This window comes from Falco biarmicus, chromosome 16 (genome assembly GCF_023638135.1).
Source record: "Falco biarmicus isolate bFalBia1 chromosome 16, bFalBia1.pri, whole genome shotgun sequence".
NCBI lineage: Eukaryota > Metazoa > Chordata > Aves > Falconiformes > Falconidae > Falco > Falco biarmicus.
In genome coordinates this window covers 10,704,966-10,727,968 of record NC_079303.1, presented here as the reverse complement: position 1 = coordinate 10,727,968, position 23,003 = coordinate 10,704,966, and the positions used below count along the sequence as shown (strand labels likewise).

At 51.1% G+C, this 23,003-nt stretch overlaps 1 protein-coding gene across 1 annotated transcript; it reads right to left on the bottom strand.

Annotated features, from left to right (window-relative positions):
- Positions 1-141: 141 nt before the first annotated feature.
- On the bottom strand, positions 142-21,979 carry LOC130159880 (T-cell activation Rho GTPase-activating protein-like). The gene is made up of 9 exons (XM_056361909.1): positions 21,676-21,979; positions 21,289-21,450; positions 21,095-21,204; positions 20,690-20,885; positions 20,408-20,464; positions 3,489-3,547; positions 1,800-1,919; positions 794-878; positions 142-177 (listed from the first exon to the last, which is right to left on the bottom strand). Exons 1-9 carry the CDS (start codon positions 21,823-21,825, stop codon positions 142-144), a joined length of 975 nt encoding a protein of 324 aa, XP_056217884.1. The 5' UTR covers positions 21,826-21,979.
- Positions 21,980-23,003: the final 1,024 nt, after the last annotated feature.

Here is a 23,003-nt window from a genome sequence, read left to right as displayed (position 1 = left end):
TGGAGGCTGCCGAGAGCTGGTGTGCCACCAGGACAGCCTGTCCCAGCCCTTGCCCTGCCCTCCTGCAAGCTGTGGGCAGCCGCAGAGGCTCTGTGTCCTGCAGAAGCTCATGCAGCGGCCGCTCTCCAGCAGGTGTCCTTGCTAGTCCAGGTGCTGTCCTCCCGTGCGGTGCCCAACCTGCATGGCGACACTCAGGGGACAAGTGAACACAGTTCAATCCACTGCAGGAGGCTGCCTTTCTTTCCCAAACTCACCTGGCTCGTGGCAAAGTCCCCCTGCGTTTGCAGATGGGGCCGTCGCAGGCCCTTGCTTGGGATGAGCCTGCAAGAACCAAGAATCGGGCTGCGCTTGGAGAGCAGCCCCGCAGCAGAAAGGGCCAGCGGCGAGCTGCCCCCCGGCACCAGCAGCCTGAGCATGGCAGAGCTGGGACCCTCTGGCCTCCCAGGCTCTCTGCCCCGTGCGGCAGGTTTCGTCCCAGCTCCGCCAGCCAGCCAGTACGTACCAGCGTTCCTGGTGTCTCCCCAACCCCCTCTGCTGCGGAGTGGTACTGTGGGAACCCCCGCCCTCCTGCACATGGTCACCCCACTGGCTGCACATCCCAGCACAGCCAGAGATGGGTGCAAGGCAGCCATTCTCACCTCTGCCTGTGCCTCCATCAGCCTCTCCAGGCTCCTGGCGCGCACTGTCCACTGGGCGGGAGAGAAGGAGGGGAAGAAGGTGAGCAGCCATGGGTCTGCTGCTCGGCTGCAGGAGCAGTGCTTGGGGACAGGGCCCAGAGCAGAGAGACACTCACGGCGTGGCGGCGGCTCAGCTCCTTCTCCAGGAGCTTGATGGATGTTAGGCGGGTGACGCGGGCTCCCGTGTGTCCTTCTGGTGTCCTGTGCACCGGGAAGGGAGAGGGAGAGAGCTGGGTGAGCCCCAAGCCGTCTCTTGTCTCTTGTCAGGCAGCTGTGCGCGAGAGCTGCCTGCAGCCCCAGGGGCACCTTCCCCAGCTGGGGGCTGTGTTCCCCCGTGGGCCCAGCTTCTCCTGGAGCACCCCCCCCCCCGGCTTACCCCAGCAGCGTGGCCACCCACAGCTCCTTCAGTGCCTGGGAGCTGCAGAAAGAGAGGAGAGACAGCGTCAGGCCCTGCTGCCCCCAGCCCTGGGCAAAGGTGGGGGCCTGCACAGCCCTGCCCCGTGGGGCAGGACAGAGGCGCTGTCAAAGCCCTGGGTTGCTCTGTCCTGCCTGAGCAGCTGTATTTGCCCTTCCCTTCTGGGGGCCAAAAGGTGACGAGGGGATGCAGGATGGGGAAGCATCCCCCATCCCTCCCTCCCTGCCACCGAGCTGCCTGCTCCCTGCCCAGGCTCTGCACGCAAGGCAGAGGCCAGTCTTCACGGGATGGCGTGGGCACGGCTGGGAAGCTCTCCTGCCCGACCACGACTCACCCAAAAGTGGCAATGCAGGAGCCGGTGGGCCAGGCGAGGATGACAGAGGTGCTGTCCTCATCGGTGCCTTGCTCCTCCTCCTCCTGTCCCTCCTGCCCCGCAGCCTCCTTCCCGCTGCTGAGCACCCACAGCTGGTCCAGGGCCAGGCAGAGCTGTGGGCGCAGGCTGGTGCCATGTCTGCAGAGAGCAGAAGCCGGCCCTGAGCTGGAGGGGGGCTCCTTGGGCTGGGTCCCCACGCGCAGAGCCCTGTCCCCCACCTGCCCTTGGGACGGACGTTGGTGCCTCCAGCACCGAGGGGCCGGGGCCTGGGGCTGGTGCCAGGGTGTCCCTGGGCCGGGGCTGGGGGGAAGGATCTGGGCTCTGAGGGTCTTACCGCAACTTGGCGACCACCAGTTCCTTGTGGAGGAGGAGCAGGCGCCTCTCGCTCCTCTTGCGGCCCCGGGTCAGCCGCACGTCTGCGCTCAGCACCGGCTCGGCATCGCTGAGAGCCTCCCTGCAGAGCAGAGAGTGGCGGGCATGAGCAACGTCAGTGCTGCGTGGCCCAGCTGTGCCCGCGTGTCCCCGAGCCCTGGGGGAGCCCACCTGGAGCTGCAGCAGCAGCTGGCCTGGCCCATCCTGCCCGGGAGAGGAGGGCCCTGGCCGTGCAGCGAGGAGGGGGCCCAGCCGGCGACGGGGAGGCTGGGAAGCGGGGTGCTGGTGCTGTGGCAGCGCTGCTGGGCCAGAGGCTGCCTCCTGCCAGCGCCGCTGCGTGCCAGCACAGCTCTGCCCTGCTGCCTGTGGTGGCCGTGGGCTCCCCGTGACCAACGGTCTGAGCCCAACGGAAAGTGGGCGGGGCCTGGGGGGGCGGGGCTGGGGCCCTCTCCAGTATGGCCGGCCCTGCCTTGCCCGGGGGAGCCCCGAGCAGGACAGGGCAGGGGGCAAGGGCCACCTCCCTGCGCCTGCGGCCAGCGCTTTCACCTGGCTTTTTGACAGGGTCCCGCTCAATAAAAGAAGCTGTTTTTCCTAGAGATGACCATTGTGGCTAGAGGCAGACTCCTCTTGGTGGAGGCCGGCCTAGCCGTTGGAAGGCCTCTGGCACACAGGCCGTGCTAGGCCTCAGGCCCCAAGGCGCTGGAATTGGAGCAGGCCCACCGGGAGGAAAAACTTCCATTTTTACCAAAAGACGGGGGGACTAGCAGCAGTAAAGAGCCGCTCGGGTCCTGCCAGGCGCCACAGGGAAATGAAAGGTGTGGTGAGCTTCGGCAGGAATTGTGGTGCCCCTGGAGCACCACCCTTGCTTGGGAAGGCTTTATCCCACCTGGGTGTTAAGGCTTCACCCTTGGCGATCAGGGCTGGATGAGCACCACCCAGGAGCCCCTGCCCTGTTAGCCATGACCTTCACCCAGCCGGTGGCCAACACGGCCAGGGGCGAGTTTGTGGGGTAGGCCATGACCATGGCAAAGAAGGGACCCGTAGCCAGCTTTTGATGGCCCGTGTCTGGTTTCACTGTTGACCCTAAGCAATGCCTTGCTCCAAATAGAAGCGATGCAGAGAGTTACACACCCGCCCTTTTCAGGAAAAATGCAGGACATCAGAGACATGTAGCAAGTTCTCTGCTGGCTGTTGTACACTGCAGCAAGAAGCAGCGTGGGTCCAGTGGCTAATGCTGGAAGGGGAATTCAGCACTTCTGGGAAAGGGATATAAAGGCACTCTTGTGGGCCAGGCTGGGATTGGGGAGGCTGGGTGGGTGTCTGGGGTCCCAGCTTTCCTGCAGTGCTGACTGTGTGCCTGCTGCTTGTTCTTCCCTGCAACGCCGGTTGCATCCACCTGCTGGGGCTGTGCTTGGGAAGGGCACCGGGGGTGAGCAAGCCCATGGGAGAGGGCTGGGGGGAAGCTCTTCTCCAGAGATCTACCAGAAACTGTCCAGAGCATCCGAGAGGATGCTCTGTGTGACAAGGGAAGGTGCCCGTTGGTCCAATGTATGGAGCCTGCAGGGCTCCCATCAGGGTCCTTTGACCTACCCGTCCTCCAGCCAGCAATCCAGGTGCCCCTGGGGGGTCCCATGTTGGTCTCCTGAGGTACCCTTTAGCCCCGGTGAAGGTGTCATGCCTCAGTGTGTGCTTGCAGGGCATGTTTCCTTCCTGCTGACAAGGGCGGAATTGCAGTTAAATGCCCCTGGGCGATCCCGAGCCAAAAGCAGATTTTTTTCTATGGGCCACACTGCTTTGCAGTCCATGTGTGTGGTTCAGCTCCTGCATGGGAGCTGAGGACACGAGGTGACCTAGCTCTGAAGCTGGCCACTCTTGCTCCAGGCAACTCCAGTTGCTTGCGTTTTCCTTCAGCTTCCCCAGCCTGATGATCTCCACTGTCACCTCCTCCCTGTCCTACAAGAAGTATCCCTCTCCAGGCCATTAGGACAGTGGCACAGCACTCAGAATCCAGATCACTGGTAGAGAAGTAGGACAGAGGAAAAGAGAAGTTCTCCTTTGAAAGAAATCCTTGTTTGTCCTCCTTTAGCTACCAGTGGATGAAAAATACGGGGACAGAATTTCAGGCCAGCCACAGCACTGGCTTTCAAGCCTGAGCTTGTAATGTCATGGCTGTTCTGGAATGTGGTACAGTGAAATGAGAGATAGAAATGGCAAATTTTCCCCCCCAGAGCGGTCAAATGCTGGCAGAGGTTGTCCAAGGAGGGTGTGCAGCCTCTGTCCTTGGAGATCTTCAAAGGCCAAGGGCACACATTTCTCTGCGACCTGCTCTAGGTGAGCGTGATGGAGCAGAGGGCTTGGCCCAGAGGACCTCCACGGGTCCCTTCCAACCCCACCCTCCCGTGTGGCTCTGTGCTTTGCTTTTGCCCTGGCGGAGATCTTCAGGGACTTTGCGTTCCATTTTGTGTTGCCTTAGGGCTACAATGTGCTGTGGTTTGGGGGCAACAAGGTTATGGTATGCCAGAGGTCAGGCGAGTTAGTGTCAAAGTGTGTTATTGTTATGGACAGAACCTGTGTTTGTTGGCCCTGTGTTCCTGGGGTTATGGCATTTTTATCATGTGTTCTGTGTGGTGATTTTTTTTTTTGTGGAGAGTGCCTTTTTTCAGCTATTTTGCCTTTGTAGGGTTTGCATGGGGGCCTCTGGTTTGTGTACCAAGTTTCTTCTGGTTGTTTTTCTGCTGTGCTGGTGGACGGTGGTGTTTTTTTCTGTCTTGAAACCATCGTTACAGGCCTAGTATATCTCCTGCAGGTCAGGCAGTGTCACTTCTGGTGTGGTCTGACTCATTTCTGGTGAGTTGGTAGGTAGGTATGGAGGACTTGTGGTCCCTCCATGGAGGATGACTGCTAGAGGACTAAGAGGCAGATCTGTGGAGGGGTGAGAGGACTGCTGGCCCATAAGTAGTGACTGTCAGAGGACTAAGTGTACTTGAATTTACGTGGGCTTCCAAATTCATGGTTGTTTCTCCTGCCTTGCGGAAGAGCCATGGGAAGTCACCAGCCACACGGAAGGATAAAGGGTTTCCCACGGCTATGTGGCTTTTTGGGTTTTGCTTTTGAATAAGAAAGTCCTGTCTCTACATGAGTAGAACTATAAACGGTCAATTTTGCCAACTTTAGAAAGCAGGGAGCAGCACTTTTCTGCTGTGCCTCACATGGCGGCCAGGGCACGGTGAGAAACAGCAAGTGAGTTTCTTCCTGGAACCTTCTTCAGGGGAGCAGTGCTGCACTTGTCAAGGTGAGGGGTTTTTTGGCTCTATACGATTGCAAATGTGAGGGGTTCATTTTCAGAACACAGCTATTAGGGAGCAGAACATTTGTGCTGTGCCTCACATGGCTGCAAGGACAGAGTGAGAAACAGCAAGAAAATTCCTTCCTGGCACCTGCTCCAGGGGAACAGTGCTGCCCTTTCCCAAGATGTATTTTTTTTTGGCTCTTAAGGTCTGCAGCTCTGAAGGGTCAATTTTGCTCACCACAGAAAGCAGGGAGCAGAACTTTTGTGCTGTGCTGTTCCTCACATGGGTGCCAGGGCAGGGTGAGAAACAGCAAGAGGATTCCTTCCTGGCCCCTTCTCCAGGGGAGCAGTGCTGCCCTTTCACAAAGTGAGCACTGGTTCTGCATGAGTGCAAAATGTTTGGGTCAAATTTCTCACCACAGGAAGTAGGGAGGTGAACTTTTGTGCTGTGCCTCACATGGCTGCCAGGGCAGGGTGAGAACAGCAAGAGAATTCCTTCCTGGAACCTTCTTTATGGGAGGAGTGCTGTACTTTGCCAAAGGGACTTTTTTTGGATCTTAACGACTGCACCGCTGAGGGATTAATTTTTGCTCACCACGGAAAGCAGGGAGCAGCACTTTTGTGCTGTGCCTGACATGGCTGCCAGGGCAGGGTGAGAAGCAGCAAGAGAATTCCTTCCTGCCACCTTCTCCAGGGGAGCAGTGCTGCAGTTTGCCAAGGTGAGGTTTTTGGGCTCTGCGCAATTTCAAAGGTGAGGGGTCCATTTTCTGACCACAGAAGGCAGGGAGCAGAACATTTGTGCTGTGCCTGACATGGCTGCCAGGGCAGGGTGAGAAGCAGCAAGAGAATTCCTTCCTGCCACCTTCTCCAGGGGAGCAGCCCTGCACTTTGTCAAGGTGAGTTTTTTGGGCTGTGCATTATTGCCAGTGTAAAGGTGTCCAGTTTCTCCCCACAGAGAGCAGGGTGCACAACTTCTCTGCTGTGCCTGACGTGGCTGCAAGGACATGGTGAGAAGTAGCAATAAAATTCCTTCTGGAACCCTCTCCAGGGGAGCAGCCCTGCACTTCCCCAGGCCATGTTTTTTGGTTCATGGTTTCCCAGGCCATGAGTTCAAAAGTGCTGTGTCAATTTTCTCACCAGAGAAAGCAGGGAGCAGAACTCTTGTGCTGTGCCTCACATGGCTACCATGCACGGTGGGAAGCAGCAAGAGAATTCCTTCCTGGTACCTTCTCCAGGGGAATTTCCCAGCTCCCGAGGGACTCCTGGCACTGGCTGCAAGGGGGCTCCCAGCCGAAGGGTGGGCCTGGGTGTTGTTGGGGTGTTAATTGGTGATGTCTCCTTTCCTTAGTCACGTTAACACTTTGGGATAACAAATGGATGCTTCGCTCCTGTTGCTCTTTTATCATATCGCTCACAGTAACTGCCACTGGTTCCTTTTATCATATTGCATGCTATTTTCTTTTATTGCAATATAAGAAACTGCATTTGATATATTCCATTATGTGATATACTTGATAGATTTGATTATATTTGATGTGGAGTTCAGCTTTGCTGTCTATCCAGTCAGCCAGCAAAACAGAATTTGATGTAGTCGGCAGCATACGAAGTAAAACTCTCTCTATTTAGGAAAAAAAAAAAAATGTTCCTCGACTTGCTGTTGTCAGGTGGGAACCATTGCCTTATGGTGTTTGGGCCAGAGTGGTCTGGTGGTGCTGGGCAGTTGGGCCATGCCAGGGACAGAGGTTGTGGTGTCTGGCGGGACGTTTGATGCCACTGTATAGATTCCACTGTGTATACGTTTATGTCCAGGGATTCTGTTAAGGGAAGGCTGCTGGCTCGGCAAAGGGACAAGATGTCTGAGCTCCCCGGTTACCACGCTCTGATTTGCTGTGTAGCTCTACGTTAAACACACCTGCGCACAAAGGTTAGGCCAAGCTGACTCTCTAAAGCTGTTAGAAGTGACGAATTAAGGGACCTCTCATGCAGGGAGTCAGCCTTGAGAAGGATGGGGAACAAAGAATGGATGGGGAAAAGATCGGCGTTCTCTTCAGTGATGCAGAAAGAGCCTCTGGGTGAGGACGTTGTGGTCGCAGGAGGAGACAAGCCGATAAGAGTGCTGCGATCCGCAGAATGTTGGTTGGAATTCGGACAAAGGTAATTGTTGTGGGGGGAGATCGTGACCTCTGACTCAGATAGCCCCCCGAGAGAGGGCAAGGCCCCGCTTGGGGAGCACGGGGAGCTAGTAAAAAACCTCAGCAGTGCTGTCTGAGGGTGTGTGCTCGTTTGCATTAAAGCAAGCAACTTGTAACCCATCCCGTGCCTGACTGAAAATGCATGTGTAATGTGCTATGAGTGTGCAAGTGCTCTGCTGTCCAAAGTGCGTACCCTCGAGGAACTGGGTGAGCACGCTCAGAGGAAACATTCCCCCGTGCTCCCAGCACTGCCATAAAGAATGCCGGCCTTCTGAAACTTGCAAGCAAGTCTTAGAGGGTTTTTCTCCCTGACCGACTTTATGGTATCATTCCCACCATACTGGAGAAAGCAAATCTTTTTCTGTTTGGTGGTGAAAGCAGCTTGGGGAGCGTCACTGAAGTGCAGCACTTTTTTAACCTCAGGTCTAAAGTGCCACCGGTCCTACCGTGGAATACATCCTTCCTCAGGCTTTCAGCAAACGGAAAGGATGCAACAAACCCACCCCACTAAGACGTCCTGCGCTTTTTTTATCTTCCCTGGAAGGTGGGGACATGACCCTGTTGGGCCATCTGTGCCACCTGCCTGGGAGCCAAGATGGTGCCTTTGCATTTCAGGCTAAGCACTTACCTTCTTTTTTTTCCTTTTCAGCGACTTTAGAGCCACCCTTAGGGAGGCTGGTTAAGCTGGTTTATGTACAGCTGGTCACCAGTGGAGGGAAACGGTAAGCTCCGCTATTGCCTCTGGTGTTTACTTGTTACCTTGTCGCTCGTTTGAGTGATCTTACCGTGCCCCGGCAAGCAGAAGCTATCACGCCACTTTAGGCCTTGGTCTAATAGTCATGCAAAGCAATACTGAAAGTCATTCTGAGATCTGGAACAGGCCCCAATGTGCATTTTATAAAAGTGCATCTTGGCTGCTCTTTATCTTTGCATGGGTTTTTTTCCCGTTTCTCCAGACTGTTGAAGCTCTGAAAGGCGCCAGTGAGCTGCTCTCCCTCAGTTTGCTCCTTTGCCTTTGGGGAGTGCGGTTCATGTTTTCTTCATGGCTTTGCAGAGGAGAAAATCCATGAATACACCACCTTGCTTTTTTCACCTAAGCTAATTTCAGAAACTGCCTCCTTTAACTTAGACATGAAACTCTTCTTAACCTCTTTGTGCACTTGTAGAAAAGCAGGGTGGGGTGGGGGTTGGGGGATGGGGGTGTCTTCAGGAAGTGCCCGCAAAAGAGCCTGTGGGAGACCCTGTCCCTTGACTCACATGTGGGGTAGTGAAGAGCCTGAGAAAGTCATGGGTGTTTTGGTGTTCACCAAAGCAGGTTTTCGGTTTGGTTTTTTTTTTTCTTATTGTCTTGTTATCTTATGTAGCTTATGCCACCAGGTAGTGACAGCCCGGGGGTGACAGGAGGGGACAGCAGGCAATGGCAGCCTGGAGGGTGACAGGAGGGGACAGTAGGTGGGGACAGGCCTGGGGGGGGGGTACAGGAGAGGACAGCTGCTGGGGACAGCCTGGGGGGTGACAGGAGGGGAGAGCAGGTATTGAAAGCCTGGCGGTGACAGGACCTCAGGCGCCAGATCAGGCCGCGAGAGGCTGAAGGCGACTCACTGCGACCTGCAGGTCACCAACGCCTAGACCATGGAAGGTGCGTGGGGGCAGCGGGCGCGGGATGCGGGGACCGGCGGGCTGGTGGTGGCGCAGATGGCCAGTGAGGTGATTGGGCCGTGGCCGGCAGCGGTGACTTGTGCTGGGGCCTCAGAGCTGCTCTTCCGTGGTTGTGCGCTGGCAGCTGGCGTGAGGGCTGTGTGCGCAGCCAGGCACAGCAGCGTACGGGGTCGATGTGCGGCACCGCGCGTGGAAGAGGTTTGGTTTCTGGGAACCCTTCTAGGTAAAACGATAAGGAAATGTGGGACAATGCCTTGTAATCACAAACCTGCCAGATTTCTTTGAAACCCGGCAGAGAAGGCTGAACGTGATAGAAAAGGAGTGGATGGCTAATTGGAAGGGGAAAAAAGTGGGTTTGGTGACTGAAATTTGTCTTCAACTACTTTTACTCCACCGCATTGCCAAAGTGGCGCTTGGCTGCTGCAGAAACTGCTCAGTAGCAACGTTTTGGATCAAGAGTGTATCTGTGAGTGAGAATCTATGCAGACCCTGGAAAGCCATCTTGTAGACGGGTGTTCTGTCTCAAGTATACTTGGCATTTCTTGCTAATACAGCTTCTTTGCTACACCAAAGACATTTTCATTCAGATGTTATTGAGCATCATTTCTTCGTTTCTTTCAAACGGTGCATTTTTTTCCTGGTACTGCGTGTTAAACGGTGTCAGGGCAATACTGAAGTTTTATGGCAGATCACTTATGGTGAATATACCTAGAAATGTTCTTCGAGAAGCCCTAAGTTCTTTTGAATCTCAGAAATGGTGCTTGATTCTCAGAGACGGTAATGGTTTCGTATTACTTAGCGTGCTGTTTCAGTTTGGTAATCTACCATCTGGCAAAGCTTGCATGTGATTAAAGACTTTGGGATATGACAGAAATAAAAAGACTTGGAAACCGTTGCCATTCCTTAAACATTCAAATTTTATCGGGTGTTTTGTTTTGGTTTTTTTCTTTTTTTTTTCCTGTGGTTCTGTGACATTCTCACAACAGTCTTTTCTTTACAATGTGTACTCATAGGTTTTTTCCCTCTTCCTGTTTGATGTATTAAAACTTAAACAGAATAACATGTCTGCTGCGGTAACTGTAACTTTGGCCCTAGCCTTTCAAGTGGTTGGACCTAAGCACGCTGTTTACCTGCAGATAGGTAAAGTATGTTCAGGAGAGTATCTGTGAGGAGACTTAACAGCACGGTGTTAGGGGTCTTGGGGGTGTTACGGGATCGCGTGTCATACGGCGGTAGAGATAGACATGCAGGTAGAGGCAGATGTACAGGTTGTGACACAGATACTTAGTGGAACTTCTGTAAGGGTGTCTTCCCTGTGAAAAGGCAAAAATCCCCCAGTGGTTGTCAGAGCAAAGCTAAGGAATACATTTCAGTGTCATACACATGTATGCGAGATTTTGGGGTTTTACACACAACCGTGAATTTCTGTTTTTATTGAACAGCCTCTACGTGCTTAAAGTCACCTTCAGAAGATGAAGGAAAGAACTCGGCCAGGATGTTCTGCCTAAAGGGGGTTCTCGGAGATCTTCCCTGTGGAGATACGGTCGTGGGTTTTATAACTTGGTGCAGGAGTCCTGACTAAATGGTGACGTGATCTTGGAAAGACCCTTCAGTGAACCTTGAGTGAAGATGGCCAACTTGTTCAGATTTTTCGGGGCCGCGTGATCACGGAAATCTCGTAATAGCAGCAATGCTAATAGAAGCTAAAAGTAAACAGGATTTTAAACATCACTGGGGGAAAAAAAAAGAAAGAGATGGTGGACTCTCTTTGAAGATGGTGGGAAGGCAAAATGGATGGTTGGGATGTGTTTGAAAAGGTGGGAGGCAGGGTGGGGGTGTCCTCTTCCGTGCTCGCTGTTATAGAGACATGTTCTAGGGTTTTGTAAGCTAACAGGAGCAAAAGCAATGTAAGTGAGATCAGGAAAGAACCTCATGCTTTAGCAGACTCTGCTTTAGTGACTTTAGAGACCATTTTGCTGTTGGCATTGAAACGATTCCAAAAAAATGGAAAAGATTTTGCTGCTTGTGTTTGACTATCAGACCTGAAGATTTCTGGAAAGGTAACCTGAGACGATAAAAGCATGACGCTGTGTGTAAAATGTTGGGTTTGTATCTGTAAAGGGATTCCCTGAAGTGCTACGTCACGACATGTCAATATCACTCTTACAAACTGACTGATGCTTTCTCTGTATTGATGTTGTTTCCAGAATACACAGATGATAATGCCCTGATTCCGGGGAACTCATCGGTAACTGTTAGGGGAGTCCCCGTCAGAGGAGTTAAAGCTACCGGCAAAACAGACCTTGGGTAAGTAGCCATAACACGTTGTGTTCTTTGGGAGGGGTTTCAGTGCGTTCACCTTCTTTGTGGCGGTTAGTTTACGGAGGCATTCAGGTTGTATCTTTCTTGTTAAAGCTGCTGTTAAATTGTGTTGTGACAGGGCAGATTTGAAGGTGTCTGTCCCAAAGCAGACTTAGATTTTTCAGCCTGCTGGGACGTGGCATTCAAGCTCCAACAGTGGTAACTGTTCAGACGTTTGAATTGGGTTTGTTCTTGGGCTTGGTTTTTCTGAGAGTCAAGTTCTCCATCCTGTTTCCTCTATGCAGAGAGATTCCTTATTGTATGCTTTTGCTTTTAGTGCTTTTTGAGTAAACGGAGAGACACATTGCAGTGTGAACCGGTGATTTGTTCCCATCTGCCAGCAGTCCGAGTCTCCGTGTTTGACTGCTTCCTTTGTCTGGGGGAGGGGGGCAGGGTATTCTTACACCCCAAAGGGGGGTGTGTGTGTGTGGGCTGCATGCTGTCTCCAGAGGAAGGACTGAGAGTGGCCAGCTGGCAAACCATGCAAACAAGAAGTTTCATTCTTAAGTGCTTCCTATTAGATTCCTAAAGACAATGTCTATGTCGGGCAAGAGAAAAAGAACAACATCCTAAAGCGTATTGCCTTTTGTGCCAGGACGGTGAAGGAACAGTTGATCTTTTCCAAAGCTGAAGCTCAGAAAGCAGTTGAGCACATTCCCAAATGTTAGTAGTTACCTTTCTAAGTTTGTTTTCAGCCTAAGCTGCTCTCTGTGCTCCAGGTATTACTGCTGTATTCCTCAGATTTATGGAGGACAGAGAATCTGATTACAATTGCAGATACTCAAATGTAAGCCTGACTACAGCATTATCGCTGTCATCGATGTATTCGTCCAGTCCAGTTCTGTATCAGCTGCATCAGCATGGTTTGAATGGTCATGTTTTCAAGGCTTCTTCAAGACAGACCTCTCCTCCACCATTAGTAGATATTATTGACTTGTGGTTTTGCCATGTCTTTCTAATGTTAGTTCTCAATACATAAAGTGTACTGGCGAGTTACAGCGTGTCTCAAACAAACAGTACCGCGTCATCCTAGTACCCATGAAGCATCTGCAAGCAAAACCCCCTGAATTTATGTGGCTCTCCTGTAAGCTTTGGGCATATTACTGCAGTAGGTGTTGCAGTGCTTTCAGGCGCTGCCAAGGCTTTCTGGATGCCACAGCACTGTGCTTCTAAACATGGCCTGGTTTGGGGGGTTAATTTAGATGGGGATGCTTAGTGCTGTCTTGTCAATATCGCCTCGGTTTCTGGTTGGATGGCACCCTCTCCTGGTGTTGGAATGCTGCCCTAAAATGAGAGGCTAGGTGCCCCTAGCATCAAAGATCCAAGAAATACCTGCCCGTGGGGATCAGGGATGTATGCCGCTGCTCTCCTAAAGTTGCAAATGGATCGGGCAGGTTAGCTTTCTCTTCCTTCAGCTGGAAACATTGTGGAAACAACTGGTAGAGTCGTTAGTGTTTGGGAATGATGAACGCATGGTGTCACGGTGGAGAGGCCTTCAGAAATGCGTTAGTCACCTTGTAGTATCTTCCTCAAGGCAAGTGGATGGAGAAACCATGGTGTGGTAATCTAAAGCGTTTCCTCGCACTTCCTCATGTTCAGGAGGTACGTGGCTGTACTTGCGAGCCTGGTGGTGGTGTAGCAGTGGCAGGAAGTATGAGCCTTTCTATTTGTGCAGGACTTGCACAGCAGCCTTTGGGTTGCCTCTGCTCGTGGGACGCTTTGGATGATGTATGAATTGTTTGTTAACTGATGGACGGTTGCATGTGTGATTCATGAGTAGCATGCAGGTACAGACCAATGAGTATGTGGAATCTCGGCAAGGGCTTGTGTGCCATAAGTGTTTCCTAAAATATTGTAGCATGTTCAAGATGATCTTAAAGCAAATTCTGGTAATCCAGGCTTTTTTCCTTATTTTTTTAACACAGGCCTCCTCGACCACAGAAAATCCTTGGAACTGCTTTCAGGTGATGTTTCTACTGCTATTGGTAGTCACTTTAGGCTAGAGGATGGTGGGTACCTGAACACAGTGCTTGGGCCTCCACAAAGAAGCACTTTTCTACAGACACCTGTTCTTGTTTTGTCAGGGGAGTGTAGAAACCAAAGTGCTCTATCTGGTACCTGTTTGTGATAGTGGGGCTATACAGATTGCCTGAAGGTGCCTTCATATTTGGATGGCTGACTATTTAAGAACAGAAAAGTGTAGCACAGTCTTCATCGTTTTGAGACTTAGAGAGAAGAAAGAAAATATGTGAGGACTTCTTCTTGCACTGCTGTATTCTGTATCTTAGAGTAATTGGGGACAAAGAAGGAATGGGATTTGGGGTTTTATTTCAGTTGCACTGAATGTACCAGGAGAGCACACTTTATGTATAGAAATAAATTTCCATATTCATAAGACTATCAGAACACGGTGTTTTGGTGCTCAGGTTTTATAAACTGTTTTCACGGCTTTATGTTGGTTACGAGTGCTTTATTTTAAGTTCTGATCATCTTTCTTCTTCTAGAAGTCAAACTGAGCCAGCGAGTAGAACATCAAAAGAGGTATGTAAAAACACAAGCTGAAACTTTTTTCTTCATGCTGCACCTAAGCCTAAGAAATGTAGCCTTGTACTAATTCTTTTATATATATAAAATATAAATGTTTTATATATAATATTTGTAATATATATATAAAAACATACTTTCCAGTGAAACACAGTGTTGTATGCTGTAAATCCAATGTATTTGATTCAGCATAGTGAAAACTGAGCAATGCCAACTTTTGCACGGTGCTAATGTGAGCAGTGGTATTTGTGCCTAGTAACGCATTGCATTTCGTACTGAATAGGCTAGAACATTTCTTGTATGACTGTGTGTTGTACAGATAATGTGGGCTCATTTTTAGAGCTTGCAGGTTCAAGGTTTGCACCACTGAACTTGGTGCCACCCTTCAGTACACCACCACTTTGAATTTACATTTGGAAAAGGGGCAGCATTTTTCTTCAGTTCAGAAAACACTGTCGTTCTGCTGCTAAGACATGAATAAGTAACGCGAGGAGATACTTGACTAGTGATGGCCTAGATCTCCATTTGGCCCTTGGGTGGAATGCTACGTGCAACAATGCATTTCAAAATAGCCCTCATAGTACAAACATTACTTTGTGGTGGTGTTTGGTTTTCATCTGTAAGTATAACTGCTTTTTCTTCACTCGAATGGTGTGAGGCATTACACGAGCTCTAGGTCACGGGATCTGATCACTTTGTAAGCTCTTAGGATAACTTAACCTAGAAATTCATGAACTTGGGGTCTAATGAAAGTAAATGAAAGACAGCGCAAAAACTGTGCTGCGCTCATGAACCGTGCCTGTGTGCATTTAGAAAATGTTGAGCTATTAACTGATTAATTTATAAACTGCACTGGCAATGTTTCCTGTAGTGACACTTCCTTCTCAAATAAACGGAAATATTTTTTTTAGATCCTTTTGAGCTGAAAATGGACAGCTTCCTTAACCCTCCGTCTTTTAAGCAGTTGTGAGCATTTGGCAAGGGTCCCCCTCTGAGGTATCCTGAGCGATAGATTGATCTCAGGAGGGGTTGGTTACTTTAGTTTCTTCCCATTAACAACGTAGGCATACGTAAAGCTGTTTAAGGTTTGGACTTTGTTTTGAACAAATACAAATTCCACTGGCTTGGAGGTGGCTCTTTCAGTGATGCTCAGAGGCTATAGCGCAGGCTTTCATACAGCAGTAGGGGTGAACTCTTGCTATGTTCTGATTGTATGCAGAACTTGAACATGTGTTTAATTTTTCTGAATAGATTGGCGACTCTTCCGCATCTCTTTCTCTGGCCCAGCTTATTAAGGTATGTTTAGATGTACTTTCTTGTGAAATAGTGGTTGTAAACCTTACACTGTGCTCTCTAGCTGGATAACTGCTGTAATATGAGCAAAACATTAATTGTTAATAATTCAGAGTGTTTATCCTAACTTTAAAATGTGCGTATACTTTGATACTATCCTGTAGAGAGTAGTTCCCAGCTTGGGAAGATGGAAGGGGAGCACCTTATTGGCCTCAGTGTGATGCTGCAGTATTACTCATCTGCAAGACACAAAGAAGCAGCACTTCAGAAGCTGTTTACCGTTTTTCATACGACCCGTTAATTCTTCATTGGAACCTAACACAATTTTTACAGAAGAATTTAATTGGCTGTAAGTTATGGACATTGCTGGGGCCTTTGCAACAGCCAGAACAGACGTGTTTCTGGAACATGGGCAATAGCATGGCTGTTTTTGAATTTCTAGTCATTACCTAACCCTATGTTAGGTATGACCTAACCCTAAGTCTGAATTTTAAGACATAACCTTAAGACTTAACCCTATGACGTAAGCCTATGCCTTAAGCCTAAGACCTATCTCTAAGACTTAAGACTCAACCTTAAGGTTTAACCCTGAGAGTTAACCCTAACATTAACCCTAAGACTTAACCTTAAGATTTAAACTTGGGACTTAACCTTAAGACTTAAATTTAAAAGTTAATGTTAAGACTTACACCCTAAGGCTTAACATTAAGACTTAAATTTAACACTTAAACTTAAGACTTAAATCCTAAGACTTAACCCTGAGACTTAAACCTCAGACTTACCCTTAATACTTAACCCTAAGACTTAAAATTCAGATTTAACCCTAAGACTCAGTCTATAAGATGTAAACTTAAGACTTAACCTTAAGACTTAAATTTAAGACTTAACCCTAAGACTTCACCTTAGAACATTAAGACTTAACTCTAGACTTAACCCTAAGACACAATCTTGAGACTTAACCCTAAGACTTAACCTAAAGTTTAACTTTAAAACTTAACCCTAAGACTGAACCCTAAGACTTAACCCTATGACTTAAACTTAAGGCTCAACCTTAAGACTTAACTTTAGGACTTAACCCTCAGAATTAACGCTAAGACTTAACCTTAAGACTTAACCCTAAGTCATAACCCTAAGACTTAAATTTTAAGATTAATTCACCACTCATCCCTCTGACTTAACACTGAGACTTAACCCTAAGACTTAATCTTAAAACTTAATCCTAAGACTTATGCCCAAGACTTAACTCTAAGACTTAACACTAGGAGTTTACTCTAAGACTTAAACTTAAGAATTAAAATTTAGACTTAACTCTAAGTCTCAATACATAAGACGTGAACTTAAGACAACCATAAGACTTAGCCCTAAGACTTAAAATTAAGACTTAAATTTAAGACATAACATTAAGACGTAACCCTAAAACTTAACCCTAAGACTTAAGCTTAAGACTTAAATTTAAGACTTAACCCTGAGACTTAACACAAAGACTTCACCTTAGAACATTAAGACTTAACTCTAGACTTAACCCTAAGACATAATCCTGAGACTTCACCTTAAAACTTAACCCTAAGACTTAACCTATAGTTTAACTTTAAAACTTAACCCTAAGACTGAACCCTAAGAAACAACCTGACGACTTAACCCTGAGACTTAACCTTGAGACTTTACCTTGCGATTTAACCCTGAGGTTTAACCCTGTCTTAATGCTAAGACTTAACTTTAAGATGTACCATTAAGACTTAACCTCAAGACTTAACCCTAAGACTTAACCTTAAAACGTAACCTTAAGATTTACACTAAAAACTTAACCCTATGACTTAAACTTAAGGCTCAACCTTAAGACTTAACTTTAGGACTTAACCCTCAGAATTAACGCTAAGACTTAACCTTAAGACTTAACCCTAAGTCATAACCCTAAGACTTAAATTTTAAGATTAATTCACCACTCATCCCTCTGACTTAACACTGAGACTTAACCCTAAGACTTAATCTTAAAACTTAATCCTAAGACTTATGCCCAAGACTTAACTCTAAGACTTAACTCTAGGAGTTAACTCAAAGACTTAAACTTAAGAATTAAGATGTAGACTTAACTCTAAGGCTCAATACATAAGACTTGAACTTAAGACAACCATAAGGCTTAGCCCTAAGACTTAAAATTAAGACTTAAATTTAAGACATAACATTAAGACGTAACCCTAAAACTTAACCCTAAGACTTAAGCTTAAGACTTAAATTTTAAGACTTAACCCTAAGGCTTAACATAAAGACTTCACCTTAAAACTTAACCCTAAGACTGAACCCTAACGTTTAACCCTAAGATATAACCTTAAGACTTAACACTAAGATTGAACCTTAAGAGACAACGTTACGACTTAACCCTGATACTTAACGTTGACACTTTACCTTGAGACTTAACCCTGAGATTTAACCCTAAGACTATTAAGCATTCGCTAAGACTTAACTTTAAGATGTACCATTAAGACTTAACCCCAAGACTTAACCTTAAAGATTTAACCTTAAAACTTAACCTTAAGATTTACACTCATGATTTAACCCTAAGACTTCACCCTAAGACTTAACCTTATGACTTAAACTTAAGGCTCAACCTTAAGACTTAACCCTGAGAATTAAGCCTAAGACATAACCTTAAAACTTGACCCTAAAGTCATAACCCTAAGACTTAAATTTTAAGACTTAACCCAAAGAGTTATCCCTAAGACTTATCCCCAAGACTTAACTCTTAAGGGTTAACCCTAAGACTTAAACTTAAGCATTAAACTTTATAGTTAACCCCAAGACTCAATCCATAAGTCTTAAACTTAAGAGTTAACTTTAAGACTTAACCTTAAGACTTGACCTAAAGACTTAACCTTAACACTTAAATATTAAGACTTAACCCAAAGACTTATCCCTAAGATAAATTTTAAGACTTAACCTGAAGACTTAACCTTAAAAGCTAACCCTAAGAATGAAGCCTAAGACTTAACCCTAAGATATAACCTTAAGCCCTAACACTAAGACTGAACCTTAAGACAGGCCCTGGGCCTGAGCCATCTCTGCAGGGATGAGGCCTTCCTCGGCGTCCGTCCCTCAAACCCTCCCTCCGGCCCCCACGATCCGTCCCTAAAACACTTCCCCTCTGGCCCCCAGTCCCTGCTGGCCCTGAAGGCCGGCCACAGCACTTGGTTTCAAGCCTGAGCTGGTCATGTCATGGCTGTTCTGGAATGTGGTACAGTGAAAGAAGAGATTGAAATGGCAAATGTTCCCCCCCAGAGTGGTCCCATGCTGGCAAAGGTTGTCCGAGGAGGTTGTGGGCTCTCTGTCCTTGCAGATCTTCAAAGGCCAAGGGCACACAGTTCTCTGCAACCTGCTCTAGATGAGCGTGCTGGAGCAGAGGGCTTGGCCCAGAGGACCTCCACGGGTCCCTTCCAACCCCACCCTCCTGTGTGGCTCTGTGCTTTGCTTTTCCTCCTAAAGCTCCTCAACTCAGCCCCGATGCCCGCTGGAAAGGGTGCTGGGGCAAGGGATGATCCCAAACTCCTCCCCGAGGGTCCTTCCCAGCACAAGAGCTCCCCACTCCGGAAGACACGATGGCAGACACGGTCAGGAGAGGGAAAAGATTCTTTTATTGTCAACACCAGCTGCGAGGGCCCAGGAGTCACAGCGGTTCAGCCGGTGAAAGTCAGTCAGCACCTGCAACGACAGAGTCAGAAAGCTCTGCTAAGCCCCCAGAGGCAGGAAGAGGCAGGATTTGGTTCCCCCTTCTTTGGAGGACACTGTTTCTGAGGAATTCCTCATGGCCCAGAAGGGAGAGCTCTTGCTGGCCTCCACTAGGGGCCTTCTCCCCCGGGGTGACCTCCCTAGGGAGCTGTGCGTGCGCAGGGATGCTGACAGTGCCCCTGTGCCACGCAGCAGGGCTCGATGGGGAGCCCCTGGGGAGCTGCCGTGGGGCTCATCCCAAACCCTGCTCAGCACCAGCCCTCGCCGGCCCTTGCCAGCCAGCTGGGCTGACTTAGGGCCGTGTTCAGACTCGGGAAAGATGGGCAGCCGCGCCTGGTACGCACCTGGCCTTCCTGACGTGCTGCACCTTCCTGAATTTTCTCAGGTTTGGGCCCGCAAAGTCATTTCCTCTCTTCTCCGTTTTATTTTTGCTGTGCTGTCCCTCTCCTCTGCCCAGATTTCTTTTCTCTTTCTTTGTCTCGAGTTTTCCTTCTCCTGGTGGGATCCTGAAAAACTTTCCACCCCACAGCGTGATGAGAGGGGGAAAGCCCCAAGCCCCTGCAGTGAGCTCTCAGGTCAGGCAAGGGGAGCTCTTCCTACCTGGTTTCCTGGGGCAGGCTGGTCAGTTGTTGCAGGCATGCCGGGGACTCTGCCGTGCCCTCGGGGGTGGCTGGAGGCAAATCTGGAGGTGCCTAAACCAGAAACGTGGGAGGTAACGGGTGGCAAGTAAGGGCCTGGGGTAGTGAGGGCCTGACTGCCAAATTGCCATCTTAGCTCTACAGAGGAGATGCTGGTTTGCATCATGCACATTTTGCACAGTCCAGCCACTGCAGCCTAGACTTGATGAAGCTGCGATGGAATAGGATCTGAGCAAAAGCCCTCTCAAGGTGACAGCTACTCCCTTCTGTCCTTTTGTGGGTGTTTTGTAGGTATGTTTTGTTTGATGAAGCAGATCATACTTCATGAAATGCATTCCAGAAACAGCCTTTCCAGTTTTCCTTAACACGTACCATGCTGGGGGGAGAGGAGGAGCCCCAAAGGCACAAGAGAGCGGCTGCCAGGAGGAGGCCCAGCGGCTGCTTGGCCTCCTGGGAAATTACTGTCCCACTTGAGACATGTTGTCCCAGTGTCTGTGGAGCTGCCGTACCTCTGCCGCTTTGGGCCCTGCCCCTGTGTCTCCCCCAGCTCCTCTGTCGATGTCCAGCAGAGAGGCGTCTGCATCCAGAAAGGCTTCTGCCGGACGCTGGGTGTCTGCTGTGCCTGCAGGGCCACTTTGCTCTTCGCACTGCAGCTCTGGAAAGCAAAAGCACGTGCAGCAGCGCGACTTCTTGGAAGTCAAGTACATCTCAAGCAAAGCCCAGCCAAGCCCTACACCGCTTGTCTCCTCAACGTTGAGGTTTCTGGCATCCCGAGCCCCAGTGTCTGTGACAAGCCTCAGCCCCTCCTCCTACCTGTGCGCCTGTCCATGGGTGCTGGCACCTCCTCGGCTGATGGAGGGGAGAGGCCGGCCACCTCCCCCCCAAAGATGTCCCCGCAGTTTTCAATGAGGAACTCCACCAGCACGTTCACCTGCAGACATGAAAGCCTTGGTCTCAAGCCAGGTGCCTGCAGACATGTCAAGCAGCCTTTCCCACTGCTGACCCTTTGTCTGCGCAGGTGGCTGCGGCTGGGGGTTGCTCTTCCAGGCACCCAGCCCACCAGCCCTGGCTCAAGGGAGGAGGCAGCCAGGGACCTCTCAACAGCCAAGCTCCGATGGGCCGGGAAGGCAGCAGCCGGCTGCTGGGTAGGGCGTACCTTCTCGGTCACTGCCAGCATGGCCTGCAGCGGGAGCAGGTCCTCGTTGGGTGGGCTCAGCAGGTTGGGCCCGATGCAGATGGCCAGGTTGCTGCAGCTCATTCTGCTGGTGGCTGCGTTGTGGCCGATGTGCTGCAGCAGGGCCATCAGCCGCTTCAGGAGGAGGAGATTGGCCACAGGCAACTTGTCAGCCACCCTGAGGGAAGAGGAAGACAAGGCTGATGAAGCAGAGGGTGCCCACAGCCGTCCCTGCAGCTGGCCCCAGGCGGGTGGGAGCCAGCAGCCGTGTTGCACAGCTTTGCAGCTGCCCGAAAAGACAGCTTTCTGAGGAACCCATGCCTTTGCAGGCAGGTCCCAGAACTCTCCCGGTCCCTGCTCAACAGGCCGGCGGCTGCCCACACTTACGCTTTCAGCTCCTCCACCTTGGCCTGCTTGCTGGCCCTCTCCATGGCTGCCATCCAGTCCTCGTAGAGGTCGATGACGAGGAGCTTGGTGGGGATGCTTCGCAGGAATTCCTGCAATGCCAAGGGCTGCAGGTGAGCCTTTGAATGCTGCAGGCCAGCCAGGAGCTCCTCCAGCTGCAGCTCAGAAGCGCTCACCTTCAAGATGACGGCCAGCAGCAGTGCAGGCTGGCTTCCCACATCGACTTCCGTGCCGCGGTCCAGGGCCTCGCGTAGCTGCCGAAGTTCTGTGCCGCCGGCAGCTCTGCGGAATATCCCCTCCGTCGTCGGTCCTTCCTGGTGCAGGACAGCCAGCAGCTCCTGCAAGAGATGCAGGACAGTGGCTTGGCTGAGGAGCTGCCCTGCAGCAGCGGTGGCCATGGCCAGCGCTCTTCCCCAGGCTGGGCTCTGTCCTCCTGCAAAGGGGCTGGGAGCAGAGAAGCGTGAGCCATGGGCAGAGAGCCCAATTCCCCAGTACCTGGAGCCAGGGGACACTGCCTGTGGACTGAGTGGGGGGCTGGGGACCCCGTGTCCAGGCTGGCTTACCTGGATGGGCCGGGGCAGCGTGTTGTCCTCCCCACAGAGGGCTGCCAGGGGCTGCCCAAAGAGCGCCCTGCTGCAGCCGGAGCCCGCCTGCCCTGGTGCCTGGGCAGCGGCCGGGGTGCGCCGTAGAGCAAAGGGCCAGGGCAGCCCCATCCTCCTCCTGCTGCTGCTGCTGCTCCCTCCTGCTGCAAAGGAAAACAGAGTAAGACGCCATCAACGGAGAACCCCAGGCCAGCGGTCCCAGAGCCTGCCCTGCCCTGCTCTGTCCTGCCCGCAGCGCGATGCTGTGTAGTGCGGCAGGACAGGCAGGGAGCCAGCAGCTGGAACCGTGGCTTTGGCCCAGCAGCTGTGGCTTGGAGGCTGCCGAGAGCTGGTGTGCCACCAGGACAGCCTGTCCCAGCCCTTGCCCTGCCCTCCTGCAAGCTGTGGGCAGCCGCAGAGGCTCTGTGTCCTGCAGAAGCTCATGCAGCGGCCGCTCTCCAGCAGGTGTCCTTGCTAGTCCAGGTGCTGTCCTCCCGTGCGGTGCCCAACCTGCATGGCGACACTCAGGGGACAAGTGAACACAGTTCAATCCACTGCAGGAGGCTGCCTTTCTTTCCCAAACTCACCTGGCTCGTGGCAAAGTCCCCCTGCGTTTGCAGATGGGGCCGTCGCAGGCCCTTGCTTGGGATGAGCCTGCAAGAACCAAGAATCGGGCTGCGCTTGGAGAGCAGCCCCGCAGCAGAAAGGGCCAGCGGCGAGCTGCCCCCCGGCACCAGCAGCCTGAGCATGGCAGAGCTGGGACCCTCTGGCCTCCCAGGCTCTCTGCCCCGTGCGGCAGGTTTCGTCCCAGCTCCGCCAGCCAGCCAGTACGTACCAGCGTTCCTGGTGTCTCCCCAACCCCCTCTGCTGCGGAGTGGTACTGTGGGAACCCCCGCCCTCCTGCACATGGTCACCCCACTGGCTGCACATCCCAGCACAGCCAGAGATGGGTGCAAGGCAGCCATTCTCACCTCTGCCTGTGCCTCCATCAGCCTCTCCAGGCTCCTGGCGCGCACTGTCCTCCACTGGGCGGGAGAGAAGGAGGGGAAGAAGGTGAGCAGCCATGGGTCTGCTGCTCGGCTGCAGGAGCAGTGCTTGGGGACAGGGCCCAGAGCAGAGAGACACTCACGGCATGGCGGCGGCTCAGCTCCTTCTCCAGGAGCTTGATGGATGTTAGGCGGGTGACGCGGGCTCCCGTGCGTCCTTCTGGTGTCCTGTGCACCGGGAAGGGAGAGGGAGAGAGCTGGGTGAGCCCCAAGCTGTCTCTTGTCTCTTGTCAGGCAGCTGTGCGCGAGAGCTGCCTGCAGCCC

Bases quoted from the DNA above. Each gene is read 5' to 3' on its own strand.
- LOC130159880 (XM_056361909.1), bottom strand. From the start codon at position 21,825: ATGGGGCTGCCCTGGCCCTTTGCTCTACGGCGCACCCCGGCCGCTGCC. The intron at 20,886-21,094 runs GTAAGTGTGGGC...CTCTTCCCTCAG, and splicing joins AAGGTGGAGGAGCTGAAAGC to GGTGGCTGACAAGTTGCCTG. The intron at 3,548-20,407 runs GTGGCCGGCCTC...CCTTGTCAGCAG, and splicing joins GGGACATCTTTGGGGGGGAG to GAAGGAAACATGCCCTGCAA.